The 13,708-nt window shown below is 53.4% G+C and overlaps 2 protein-coding genes across 2 annotated transcripts in view; one reads left to right on the top strand and one right to left on the bottom strand.

The window, feature by feature from the left end:
* Positions 1-26: 26 nt before the first annotated feature.
* Positions 27-11,551, top strand: Gorasp1 (golgi reassembly stacking protein 1). The gene is made up of 8 exons (XM_032911137.1): positions 27-156; positions 4,921-5,001; positions 5,466-5,669; positions 8,009-8,095; positions 8,210-8,340; positions 8,554-8,764; positions 9,311-9,461; positions 9,818-11,551. The coding sequence occupies exons 1-8, from the start codon at positions 97-99 to the stop codon at positions 9,976-9,978; spliced, it is 1,086 nt and encodes a 361-aa protein (XP_032767028.1). The 5' UTR covers positions 27-96; the 3' UTR covers positions 9,979-11,551.
* Positions 11,552-11,553: 2 nt separating this feature from the next.
* Wdr48 (WD repeat domain 48) overlaps positions 11,554-13,708 on the bottom strand; it is a 32,610-nt gene continuing 30,455 nt past the window's right edge. The window contains exon 19 of the mRNA XM_032911136.1: positions 11,554-13,406. Coding sequence (XP_032767027.1) covers positions 13,311-13,406 — 96 coding nt within the window. The 3' untranslated portion in view covers positions 11,554-13,310. The remainder of the gene's footprint in view (positions 13,407-13,708) is intronic.

The following is a 13,708-nucleotide window of genomic DNA, read 5'->3' as shown; positions in this document are numbered from 1 at the left end:
CCTGGCTGCCGGCCTGTTGCTAAGAACTGTGACATCCGGGAGGGCGTGGCCCGGCCCCCACGTGACCAGGCCACGCAGCAGAGGGAGAGGACGGCCATGGGGCTAGGGGCAAGCAGCGAGCAGCCGGCGGGCGGCGAGGGCTTCCATCTGCACGGGGTGAGCCGGGGCGGTGGGAGGTCACCAGGGAGGGTTGCACAGCCCCAAGGCCTGCAGTGACCTCCCTGCATGCCTTCCGAGGCCCAGCGCGTCCAAGATCCGAGGCCCCCTCTGTAAGGCGCATTGCAAGGGGCTGGGAGAGCTCGTGGGCTTTGCTGCTGCAGAGGGGTGAGATGGCCAGAATGACTGGAGCCAGGGTGGGCATTGTGACTCCGGAGTGAAACACCCGGAGACTTGGATGAGGCCCTACGTGTCACTTGTAGGGAGGTACGAGCGAACAGGCTTCTGGGAAGTATAGTCTGGTTATAAAGAGAGCGATATGGAATTGGGCTAGGAAGATCTTTGAACTCAGCTCCCCTATTTTGCCCCCTTGACAAGCAGGTAGATGCAGACCTGTGCGGGGGCGGGCAGGTTTATCAGGTTGTCTGACTGTTGGGTCAGCCTGCCTGCCTTCATTCCTTCTGACAGGATCTTAGTACTTAGCTCAAACTTAGTTCTCAAACTCTCAGCTGCTCTTTCTTGTCCTCTCTTAAATTTAAAGTTTCTGGGGGGTTCCATTGTGTAGCCCTGAGTGGCCTGGAACTTGCTGTGTAGACTAGGCTGGTCTGGAACCAACAGCAGTCAATCTGCGTCTGCCTACTGGGCTTCTCTGCTCTATGTCAAAGGGAGGCTGCGTTCCTAGCTGGAGAGCCACAGACCAGAAGTGACAAGATTTGTTTGTGCTTGGGGATTGACATTGGAATGCATCCAGCCAGGGGTGTTTTAGAGCAGGCTCGTGGAGAGACAGGAGTTCAGGATCGCCGCACAAGGGCTGTGGGAGGGGAGATGGAGGTGGTGGAGCGGGTGAAGGCAAGAGGGTCTTGTTGAAGGGGGAACAGGTTGAGGTCAGAGGATGAGAACCTGGTACAGAGAGGTATTTTTAGTGTGTGTGTTGTTTTTGTTTTTGCACACGAGTGTACGAACCAGAGGTTTCAGATGCCTTTGAGTTAGTGTTCCAGGCGTTTGGGAGCTGACACACTTGCAGGCTGGGAACTGAACCTAGGTCATCCGACAGAGCAATAGGCTCTTTTAACTGCTGACCTATCTTTCCGGCCTGTTTGTTTTGATATACGCTCCTCCCCCCACCCCCACCAGAGGATTCTTTTGAGGTCCTTGTACTCACACAGCGCTAGGAGAAGCAGGAATGTTTTTGTTGTTGTTGTTGTTTCAAAGATTCACCTATTTTATTTATAAGAGTACACTGTCGCTGTCTTTACACACACCAGAAGAGGGCATCGGATCCCATCACAGATGGTTGTGAGCCACCATGTGGTTGCTGAGGATTGAACTCAGGACCTCTGGAAGAGCAGTCGGTGCTCTTAACCTCTGAACCTTCTCTCTAGTTCCTTGATATAGGATCTTATGTAGCCAAGGATGGCCTTTAACTCCTGATCCTCTTCTTCCTGAGTACCAGGATTACAGGGTGCACAGTATACCTAGCTGTAGACATGTTTTTGAACATACACTCTGTGGCAGGCAGAGCTTTGGGCACTAGTGATAACAAGGTAGAAAAGTACTTAGATTTGGAAGTCAAACCGGAGAGAAGAAAGACCATGAAGAGCTATGTGGAATAGGGTATTTAGAGGTAAAGGCAAGGGGACTCCAAATTTGAGGTCAGTTTATGTTACACATCATGTCTCTTATCTCAAAACCATAACAGTGAGCTGAAGAGATGGCTCAACACTTACCGACACTTACCTTCCAGGCAGCCCAGGTTTAGTTCCTGGTGTTACGTGTGCGTGCACAAAGGTCACGACATTGGGTTGTTCACGCCTGCCTGTAACTCCAGCTCCCGGGGATCCAGAGGCCTCCTCTGACCTCTGTAAGCACACCCTGGCATACATGCACACAAAATCTTTTGGTATTTTAAGATAAGGTTTCTGGGGTTGGGGATTTAGCTCAGTGGTAGAGCGCTTGCCTAGGAAGCGCAAGGCCCTGGGTTCGGTCCCCAGCTCTGAAAAAAAAAAAAAAAAAAAAAAAAAAAAAAAAAAAGGTTTTTTTGAGAGCCTCGGCTGTCTTGGAACTAGCCCAGAGATCCACCCACAGCCACACCACATAAATCTTAAACATATAATAATCCTACTGAGCTACTTCCCGGGGTCCTGAGACTTGGCACTTTATTTAGTGTTTATTATATGGAACCGTAGAGGATTTTTGTTGTTTTCGATTTGTTTTATTTTTACTTTATGTTTAAGAATGTTTGTCCGCAGGCTGGACAGATGGCTCAGCAGTTAAGAGCACTGACTGCTCTTCCAGAGGTCCTGAGTTCAATTCCCAGCAACCACATGGTGGCTCACAACCATCTGTAATGGGATCTGATGCCCTCTTCTGGTGTGTCTGAAGACAGTAACAGTGCACTCATATAAATAAATCTTAAAAAAAAAAAAAATGTTCACATGTATCTATGTGCACGTATGTGCCTGGAGCCTGCACAGGTCAGATGGGGGAGTCAGGTCATGGATGGTTGTGAGCCACCGTGTGGGTGCTGGGAACTGAACCCAGGTTCTCTACAAAAGCAGTCCAGCCTCTGGTGGGAGAGATTATAAGTAGAGGGACGGCATGCTACACACACACACACACACACACACACACACACACACACACACACACACTTTTATGCATGTGTGAAATGGCATGCGTGTGTGGAGGTCAGTGGAACTTGGGTTTGAATGACCCTTTCACATGGGTTGCACGGAAAATGGTGTGTGTGTGTGTGTGTGTGTGTGTGTGTGTGTGTGTAAACGAAATTTCAAGTGTTTGATTTTACCAGTGAAAACAGATGCTGGGGTGAAAGGCTGCTAGCTCAGAGAGGCAGAAAAAGCTGACCTTCCTCTCAGCCTATGTCCCAGCAGCAATGCCCTCTTCTCACAGTCCCAAAAATCCTCTTTCAAGTTGAATGACCCTTCTATTTCGTGTGCGTGTCTCTATCCATCCTCCGGACTCCTTCTTACTCTCTATGGTCTTTTTTTTTTTTTTAGATTTATTTTATTTTAATTTTTTAATGTATTTTATGTATGGGTCCACTGTAGCTGTCAGACACACCAGAAGAGGGCGTAAGACCCCATTACAGATGGCTGTGAGCCACCATGTGGTTGCTGGGAATCGAACTCAGGACCTCTGGAAAGAGCAGTCAGCGCTCTTAACTGCTGAGCCATCTCTCTAGCCCGGTTTTTTTCTTAATAGCCCTATGTCCACGTCCTGTGACACCTGTTTGCTTGCTCTGCCTCTTGATCTATGGTTGACTGCATTTAATCCTGTTTACAGTATTCAAGCAGAAAGCCCTTGGATTGAAGGTGTATGCTAAGGCTAAGCCACACCACAACTAAAAGCAGGTTTCCCAGTAAAAGTCTCCGGGGTTCACAGTGTGTTAGGTATCCTGCCTCAGGAAGCCACAGACATTTACATTATGATTCATAACAGTAGCAAAAGTAGTTATGAAGCAGCAACATGATTTTATGGTTGGGGTGAGCACGATACGGAATGAAAGGGCCACAGCATTAGGAAGGTTGAGAACCACTGCTCAAGAGGAACAGAGGGCGGGTCTCAGAGGCCTTGAAGCAGGGCCCCCAGAGGGATGGAGCAGGACTTGGAGTCCCCATACAGGCCAGGAATGGCTGGCCCTTGGGCCTGGGCTAACCCCCACTAGGGGCCACTCCCGCTGGAGGCTGTGGCATCTCTAGCAGGTGTCCCTCCGGACTCAGTTGCTGCTGCTGTTCAGGGGTTTTTATGCCAGGGCAAACTGGCCTTGAACTAGAGGCACCTACAACACTCGGTTCTCTCCAGGCTCCTGAAGAGTTGTTCAGCTTGGGGAATCTAGTGTAGGTATCAAGGATCTGAGGTCACCTGCGCCCTGGGCCCTGTCACCTGGACTGTTTACCTTGGGCCTGGTGGACGCCTGGCCCAAGACGTCATCAACTGTTCACAGTAAAATACTTGAGCCAAAGGCCTAGGTGCAACTCTGGAGTTCAGGACCTGGGGGAGAAGGTTGAGCAAGGCACTGTAGGTAGGGCTTGGAGGTGTGTTCCTGGTACAGCTTGTGATGGGGGAGCTGGCTGTACTTTGGAGAGAGCAGTAAGTAATTGAGAGGGGCAGGGAGCACCCACCCAGAGGGGCGGGGAGCACCGAGAGCAGAACTGTGGCTGGGTCAGCTGAGCGCATGTAGAGGCCAGTCCTGACCCTGGGATCTGCCCTCCTTCACTGTCAGACTGTCCCTGCCTGCTTGACTGGAGCTAGGCAGCCAGTCAGGGTCTAGGCGCTTTAGGATCTGGCCACAGGCTGCCTTGCCCATAGTTCCCTTCCTTATCACAAGGCCTGGCTACATTTCTCCTGCACCTCTGGGCTTTCCTGCCCAATCCCTCCAAACTCCTAGCTGTCTCCAGCCCCGTTTTGGGGTAGGTAGGTAGTATTCACTAGGTGCCCCTTACTCCCAGGGCTATTTGAATCCTTTCTGGAAGCATTTGTGTATCACAATCAGGAAAAGTCCTTTCTCCAGAGGAGACTTGTGTCTGGGAAGGAGGTGAATGGGGAGGTGGGTGAGCAGAGTGGTCTTTGCAGATGTGCAGATGTGAGTCCTCTCCTCTGCAGGTCCAGGTGTCCAGGGCCTGTGTGTGTGTGTGTGTGTGTGTGTGTGTGTGTGTGTGTGTGTGTGCGCGCGCGCGCGAGCGCGCGAGCTCGCTAGGTTCCTAGTGCCTGTGTGAGTCACGTCTGGCCTCTGCCCTGTAACAGGTACAAGAGAACTCGCCGGCCCAGCAGGCAGGCCTGGAGCCCTACTTTGACTTCATCATCACCATCGGGCACTCGAGGCTGGTGAGGTCCCCACTACCCTGTCCCCAAAGGCTGCCCCTGTTTGCTTCTGCCTCTTTTTCTCTTCCTGGGTGGACCAGGGCCACAGAGGGATATTTGGAGGTGGCCACCAGGCCTAAGAAGGCTGCCTTTCAAGGCATATGAGGCCTTAGGATGTGCTTGCTTTGTTCGTTTTCTGGAAGGCTTGGGGACCAAAGCTTGGTGTGCCTGAACTGGGTGGTGCTGGTGCTGCCTGGAGCTGGGTGGTGGCTGTGGTGGCCGTGGTGGCTGCAGGCCCAAACCCAGCCTGTGAAGCAGGGCCCAGCAACTGACTGTTTCAGCTTACCCTCATACCAGGCCCCGATGCCTCTCAGGCCCTGACCTGTCCAAGGTTCTGGCCTTGGGGTAGGGGGTATGGGGGGTGGTGTTTCTGGCCTGGGTGTGGGGGGAGGTCTCAGGCTGAGCCAAGCTCCTCCCTTTCCCTGCAGAACAAGGAGAATGACACGCTGAAGGCACTGCTGAAGGCCAATGTGGAGAAGCCGGTGAAGCTGGAGGTGTTCAACATGAAGACCATGAGGGTGCGAGAGGTGGAGGTGGTGCCCAGCAACATGTGGGGCGGCCAGGGCCTGCTGGGAGCTAGCGTGCGCTTCTGCAGCTTCCGCAGGGCCAGTGAGCACGTGTGGCATGTGCTGGTGAGTCCTGGCAGGGCGTGTGGCGCGGGCAGGACAGGGATCAGAGGGCGTTGCTGTGGAATATGGTTTTGTTCCAGTGCCTTCAGAGGACTGCGGATTGTGTGACCTCGGGCATACTTATTTTCATGTTATTGCTGTCTTGGGACAGGGTCTCACTGTGACTAGCCTGGAATTCACTGTGTAGCCAGACTGGCCATGAATCTGCAGAGACCCACTAACTTCTGTCTCCTGAGTGCTGGGATTAAAAGCGCGTGCCAGCACACCTGGCAACCCTCAGCACCCTTAACTCCCAGACCTTAGTTTTCCTTTTAAATCTTATTATTTTGTGCATATGGCCATTTTATCTGCCTGTATGTCTGTGCACATGGCGTGCGGTGCCCCTGGAGGCTACAACAAGAGGACCTTGGGTCCCCTGGGATGGGAGTTGCAGATGGTTGTGAGCTGCCGTGTGGGTTCTGGGGATCGAACTAGAGTCTCCTGCCGGAGCAGCCAGTGCTTGACCTCCAAGCTGCCTGTTCAGCCTCCATGGCTCTGCCCCTTATTTGAAGGGCGGGCCAGCATGAAGTGCCAGAAGCCTGCTGCAGGGTTTAGTGCTGTTCCAGGCGGGACCGATAAAGATGACATAGTGCTTTCTCTGGCCTGCTGCTCCATAACGGGTACACGAGTGAACGAGTGGCTGAGCTGCCCCAGATGTTATACACACATGCACACTCCACCTCGTGTGCATCGGTGGCACACCGGAGTTCTTCCATGCTCAGTCTCCTGCTTCGGTGGAGGGAGGGTGCCCCTCCTGGAAGGATTGCTGGTTGGGCTGCCTCTGTCGAATCTTTGCGGTCTGCATGCAAAGGTGCACCCTCGCACAAAGGGCCGACGAGGCCAACTCCAAAGCACTCGAGAGCAGTGTGGTTGCAACAGGGCTGTCCGGCCTCTGGCTTGGGGTGGCCACTTTTTTGGGTCACATGTTCCGGGGGTCTGGACTTGTGGGTTTCAGGAGCACGTCTCTTTACTCTGTGCGGTGGTGTAGTAAGCGTGATGTTGTCGTCTACGAAGCTCGTGTTACAGAACCACACAGCCTCGTTACAAAACACATCTCAGGATTAGTGCTTTGTTCTTATTTCCAAACACTACATTTATCTTGTGTGGGTGCACGTACGTGCGTGCTGGCACACGTGGAGGTCAGAGGACAACTGTCCTTCCACTCTGTGGGTTCCTGGGGACTGAACTTAGGTCTGACTGACTATTTATATGTATATGTATATTTATATGTATTTATATGTATATATGTGCTCGTGTTGTATATGCCTGTGGACACGTGCTCATTCTGTGTGTGCCTGTGGACACGTGTTTATTCTGTGTGTGCACGTGGGGGCCAAGATATCTTTGGGTATCATCACTGGGAATCTCGTTCACCTCCTTTGAGACAGTCTCTTCGGCCTAAGCTCAGCAATTAGACTACATGCCTGGCAGTGCGTCCCCGGGAGCTGCCTGTCTCCCCTGTCTTCCCCCGTCTCCCCTCTCCCCCTCCCTATCAAGTCCCAAGTGCACACCAGCTGGGTTCCAGAGCTTGAACTCAGATAGAGGTGAACACTCAGTTGGTTGAGCCACCCCCAAGGCCCCATCGATGGCCACATGCAGGGCACCTGTGCTTTGACAGAGCTTTCCAGGGAAATGGGGGAGCCTCCTGCTTAGCTCCCCCCTCACAGCCCCAGTCTATCAGAGGCGCGCCTGGGCATAGGCAAGTGCCTGCTGAGCTAACCTGGTACACCCCGCCCCCAATTTTGTGTATGTGCAAGGGTGGCGGCCAGGCGTTAACCCTGGTATCCTCTCTCTTTCTACACCGTATTTATGAGACAGCATCGCTCATTTCACCTCCTGCCGCTGCCCTGGCTTTTCCACAGCTGCTGGGGATTTGAACCCAGGACCTTGGGCTTACACTTCATTCTGCCATAGGCTGTCTTGGTTTTAAGTTTTATGAAACAGGGTCTCACTATGTAGCTTTGGCTGACCTGGAACTCTGTAGATCCGGCCAGTCTTGAATTCAGAAAGATCCACTTGCCCCTGCCTCCTGAGTTCTGGGATCTGGAGGGGTTCAGCAGTGCTTTTCCCGCACCGGCCTGTGGCCAGTGTGGCAGTGCAGCCTACGGTTAGATTTGGACTGTTTGCAGCTGCTGCTGTCTGCTTGCCAGGCTGTAACTTGGGGGAGGGAAGAAACTCGGGCCCAGTGAAGAAGTCGTCTTGCTCTAGGCCCTGCTGGGCAGTAGAGGACAAGTGTCTTCCTCCCTAGAGAAGTCTCTTCTCTCTGCCTAGCAACAAGTCTTAGTTTATCATTCTCACCTCAGGATGTGGAGCCCTCTTCACCCGCTGCCTTGGCCGGCCTGTGCCCTTACACAGACTACATCGTTGGCTCTGACCAGATCCTCCAGGAGGTAAAGAACCCATGGTGGGCCTGTTTCTGGGTCCCCTGAAGGGCCATGGGCAGACATGGGTTGTGCACGTGTCTCAAGGCCGGGAACACCCCTCCAACACTGTGTCTCTCCTAGTCGGAAGACTTCTTCACTCTCATTGAGTCCCATGAGGGAAAGCCCCTGAAGCTGATGGTTTATAACTCTGAATCCGACTCCTGCCGGGAGGTGACTGTGACCCCCAATGCAGCCTGGGGTGGAGAGGGCAGGTACTTCCTGGGGTCAGAGGGATACAGGGCTAGGTGGGTGGGCAGACCCAGAGGGCATGGGCTTCTGGCATCCCTTGGAGGAAACAACCTGGACCCCAGAACCCTGAGGTTCATTCTTACACAGTCACTGTTGCCAGTTGTGGTTGGGGGCGGTATAGGTGGGGAGGGCTGAGGTGTGGACCGCCCTGACTGAACACATCTGGTCTTCCACAGTCTGGGGTGTGGTATTGGTTACGGGTACCTGCACCGGATCCCAACGCAGCCCTCCAGCCAGTACAAGAAGCCACCCAGTGCCTCATCACCTGGCACTCCAGCTAAGACCCCACAACCTAATGCCTTTCCTCTTGGTGCCCCACCACCTTGGCCCATCCCTCAGGACTCTTCTGGCCCAGAGCTGGGTTCCAGGCAGAGTGACTCCATGGAGGTATGTGGGAGCACCTGTCAGGCCAGGGGAGAGAGGAGTGTCTGAGGCATTGGGTCTGCTACCTGGAGGCTATCTAGGGCCCAGAGACACTGTGTTGGCCTGTGAGGGCCTTGACTTTAGGGGCCCATCTGCTTCCGGCACGTAGAAGCGGAGAGGCTCTGCTTGGGTAAAACATGCCTTTGGTTCATTTGCCCTCGAGTGGAGGTGAGGCACAGGTGGTCATCTGTGAGTGGGAAACTGAGACCCAGAAATGGGTAGAACCTTGTGCCACAGTGAGGTAGGGGGCGGCCAGGCCAGTGCTGGACATGGACGTGGTGTGCTGCATGGTCCCCATTTGCACCTGGATTCGAGGGAGGGTCAGAGAACAGGGTAGTATCTGTGGGTACCTGGGAATCCCCTCAGGGAGCATCACAAAGCCTCCCCAGTGTGTCTTTGTAGAGGATCTGGCTGACCTCCCATCTCTTGTGGGGAGGAAGGGTGGGCTGCAGTCAGTGGCTGTTTCTCGGTCTGGCCTAACCTTGATTTCTCCTTTCCTGGTACCTCTAGGCCTTACCACAGGTCCCTGGTAGCTTTATGGAGGAGCAGCTCCCTGGGCCTGGGAGTCCTGGCCATGGCACTGCTGACTATGGGGGATGCCTGCATTCCATGGAGATCCCGCTTCAGCCTCCACCTCCAGTCCAGCGGGTCATGGACCCAGGTATGGGATATGTCCTGGATGAGCCCTGATGCTAAAGTGGGCTTCAGGCTCGCAGCTGGACTTCACAGCAGTCCCAGCGTTCCTCAGGACCTGCTAACCTGTCAGTCCAGTCCAGAGTCGAGAAGGCCCACTCGAGGTGACTTGGCAGATCTGGGCCCATTGGCATGATGCTCAGCTCTGGGCTCTTTGTCTCTCAGGGACATGCGATCGCAGCCTCGATGGGGTTAGAGGAGGGTATCTGTGGTGTGGAGGGCAAGTTAGGTACTCCAGGAATATGGTAGAGGGGAAGACAGGCTCCCACATTCCCAGTAGTTAGGGTTTTATGCAAGCAAAGAACTGTTTGCTTTTCTCTGCAGGCTTCCTGGATGTGTCAGGCATGTCCCTCCTGGACAGCAGCAATACAAGTGTGTGCCCCAGCCTGTCATCTTCCTCATTGCTGACCCCTACAGCTGTCTCAGCCTTAGGACCAGAGGACATTGGTTCCAGCAGCAGTTCTCATGAGCGGGGTGGTGAGTGACCTTCAGTGACCCTCTGAGAAATCCTGTGTTTGGGGAGGGCTGCCCCGAGCTCCTCAGGTGGGTTAGAGGTTGGCTGTGCCAAGGGATTCACATGACTGACCTCTAACTCCCCACCAAAGCCTAGGCTGCAGTCACTGAGGGTGGGTCTCCTCAGCCTCACCTTATGTTTCAGGTGAAGCCACGTGGTCAGGGTCAGAGTTCGAGGTCTCCTTCCCCGACAGTCCAGGCTCCCAGGCCCAGGTGGACCACCTGCCCCGGCTGACTCTCCCCGATGGCCTCACGTCTGCAGCTTCACCAGAAGAAGGGCTGTCTGCAGAACTGCTGGAGGCACAGACCGAGGAACCAGCAGACACAGCCAGCCTGGAATGCATGGCAGAGACTGAGGGGCCAGCCGGCCAAGCCCAGGCTGCCCCAGATCCAGAGCCTGGGTTGTGAGAAGGCCCCTGGTGACATTTGGTGTTCCTTAGCTGTGTAGCTCTCTAGGCTGCAGCCTCTAACGAGGCATGGGCTTTGCTAGAGTTCACACGTAGTCCTGGATTGAAAGGAACAGAACACTGGAGCAATGTCCGGCTTCTATAGAGGCAGGAGATGGATCTAGATGTGTCTGTGAAGCACTGGCACCTTCCGGGGAGGGAGAGGCTGCAGGCCCGATCACAGTGTCCATGTGAAGATGGGGTGGGGGACGAAAGGCTGTGTCCACAAGCGGCCACACTGGTACTGAGGAGCACCCTGAATCCCAATGCCCTTCCTCATTCTAATCCTTACACTGGATGAGAGAGGCAGTATACTTGGCCACTTGATTTCTAGGATGGAAGATTCTGGGCCCTTCAGAGGGACCTACCTCTGCTAGCTGTACACTAGCCTCAGGGGAGGTGGAAGGGAGCAGACACTCCAGTTCTTCTCTCCTGTGATCTCTCAGCCCTCTCTCACGTGTGGACAGCAGGCTCCGAGTACACAAGGTACAGTGGTTCTGGTGGTAAACAGGTCAGACTTTGCTTACCATCAACCCCCCCTACTCAGCCCTTCTCGTCCGGACTTCTGGGTAAAGCCCCCTCCCATTTGTCCTCAGAGTAAGGGAAAGGGGCCTTGAGAGGCTCAGGCTCTGAGAGGACATCTGCGCTGCTGCCTTACTGCAGATGGCACCAGCCATGTCTTCTGCAGCTCTAGTCCTGTGTCCTTGCTAATCGTCTCCCATCTCCACAGACCATGGAGCTGCCTAGGTTGTTAAGCCAAGGATTCTGTTTAGGAAGCACAGGGCAAGTAGTACAGTGGGCCAGGCTCTGGAGGTGGACACAACCCCAAGCACTAGGAATACATTTATAGCCAGGCCCGTGAGGCCCCCAGAGCCACTGAGAGGCCTGCAGTTGTACAGCATGGGTTACCACAGGGCTGCTCTGTGGTGAGCACTCTGACCCCCAGCTGTCCTCGCTGGAGGGGTCTGCTCCCTGGGACCCTGTAAGTGGGGTGAGATGGATGCTGATGCTGTTTCAAGAGTGAACCCCAGATGTTTCTTTCCCTGTAATCTGCTGTGGGAAGTGACAAGTGACCGAATAAACAAGTCCAGCACACTGAGATGTTTGTAACTAAAGCTTTATTCTATACGACTTGAAATACAGACTCTGACCCTTTTGGCATTGCAGACTGTCCAATTTTCTGGAAACTTATTACTGATTTTTGACAAGAGGGGAAAGAAGTACAACCATGCTGGGGGTAAACTCTCCACAGGGGCACAACTGCCTGTGGATCAGTACTGCCTGAGCCAACCAGCAAAACCTACTCTTAGTGCAGAGGCCCCTCCTGCAAACACCCCACCCACCCCTGGCTTTTCGCTTACAGCTATCACTAAAAAATATGCACCAAAAGTGCACTGTTGTCCAACACAGATAGAAAGAACTTCTGTAAAAAAAAGAAGCTGGCTGCTCTGGGGAGGGAGAACGGTTTAACCCCTGGGATGTCCTTGCTCACTGGAGGGTGTGGAAGCCATGGCATGTGTGTTCCCACAGTTATCGTGAGGGGCCCTGCTCTGTAGTTGTACGGATTAGTGCCTTGGTTTGTAAGGGATGGATCTGGGCCCTTCAGCTGTCTCCAGTAGAACCTGTGAAGATGTAGAGACGAGGAAAAACCCTTCCCCAGGCCCCCTCACCCTGCTCCTGCGGGGACAGACCACACACAAGGCACGGACAGCTGGACGGTGTACGCTGCCCTCCCAAGGCACGTGTGCTTCCGCTGTGCTCAAAGTTTCATCTGCAGTTTCATCTGTCTGGATGTAAATGACCAAGGGAAGAATCCAAAGGATCTTTTGCCAAAAGTTGAAGTGTTTATCCCCAATAAGTTAAATATTCTGTACAAGATCCAAGTGAGTCTATGAAAGCTTTTGACTGTTAGAAAGACAGCGGAAAGACCTGGACGAAGGCGTAACAAAAGCCCGTGTATAAAACTGGAAAAACAAACATGGACCACAATATAAATATCAAACCAGCTCACTGTGAGATCTTTTTACTCTAGTAACACAAAACTTCAGCATTTGAATGAAACTCAAACTTCAGCATGGTCTTAAGTCCTGACAGTCGGCAGGCTGCTCACCCAGAGCAGGAAGCTGTGGTTCTCGCTGGCTCTGCCTGTGAGGAAGGCGGTGCTGGCGGAAGGAAGGAGTGGCCACAGCGGCTTGGGCTATCTTGGGCTATCGTACAGCCAGGGCACTATGGGGCAGCACTGCGCAACACACACCGGCTGTTACTGCCTGCAGGTCCAAGGTCCCTGGAGTTGCGGAAGGTCTTCCTACGAGAGTGTGGCTGAGATGCGGTATTTCAGAAGTAGCCCAGCGTGGTCATTTTTTAGGAAATAGGCTGGCTCTTGGATTGTGCAACAGTGATTTCCATTAAAAATAACTCTCATATGGTGAAAACAACTTAATTTTTGTAATGACAAATTTGGAAAAAGCCTTCATAGGTACTGCATGAGTGGAATGTACTTGGAAAAGCTGCAGAACTTGTGGGTTTGAAACGGAACCAGGGCGAACAGATGTGGCCCCGCTGATGTTCTCTAACAAGTGCTAAGAGACAAAGGTGGGTCCTTCACAAGGAGTCAGCGAAGTCTGCACTGCCTGTTGTAGATTCTCTGCATCTCCCAGAACAGTGCCAGGGCTTTTCTGTCTTTGCACTCGAGTCCCTGGGGACACCTTAATCTATGCGTGGAGCCTGGTTTCTATATTACATCTCCATTGGCCGGTTGGAGGTCTTGTTCCCGTAGGACGTGGTGGGCTTCCTAGGACTACTCTTGGGGCCACAGAGGAAGGTGGTTGGTAAAGAACCCAGGAGCATGGGCCCACTCTTCACGTGGACTTCTGACGGTAATGGAGGGTGAGGTCCCCACCACTCTTCCATATGAAGTGCTTTACTGTCCGAAGGTCCATATTGGGGTCCAAAACCTGAAGAGCCGAAGTGCATTGAGAAGTCAACATCACTGATAGCCAAAGACGTCCTTAACCAGAGACTGCCAGGGGCCCAGCTGGCCCCCACTGTGCCCAGAGCCTGATGTTTGCTTCCACACATGGAGTCTGAAACGCTCTGCTCACCAGCAGCACCCGCTCAGCCCTGCCTGACCACAGTGCGCGTGTGCTGGCCCTAATCCATCTCTTCTCCACCCACCTCCACTCAAATTCTTTACTGTGACAGATACCGCCCTGTAAGTCAAGGTGACCCTGCCCCATTTACTCGCACAGCCCTACTG

The sequence above is a fragment of the Rattus rattus genome, chromosome 8 (genome assembly GCF_011064425.1).
Source record: "Rattus rattus isolate New Zealand chromosome 8, Rrattus_CSIRO_v1, whole genome shotgun sequence".
NCBI classification, from domain to species: domain Eukaryota; kingdom Metazoa; phylum Chordata; class Mammalia; order Rodentia; family Muridae; genus Rattus; species Rattus rattus.
The sequence above is the reverse complement of the archived record's forward strand: the minus strand, read 5'-3'. Positions and strand labels throughout refer to the sequence as shown.

Coding starts and splice junctions, on each gene's coding strand:
- Gorasp1 (XM_032911137.1), top strand. CDS start 97: ATGGGGCTAGGGGCAAGCAGCGAGCAGCCGGCGGGCGGCGAGGGCTTC. Junction 157..4,920: donor AGGGCTTCCATCTGCACGGG/GTGAGCCGGGGC, acceptor GCCCTGTAACAG/GTACAAGAGAACTCGCCGGC. Junction 5,002..5,465: donor CCATCGGGCACTCGAGGCTG/GTGAGGTCCCCA, acceptor CTTTCCCTGCAG/AACAAGGAGAATGACACGCT.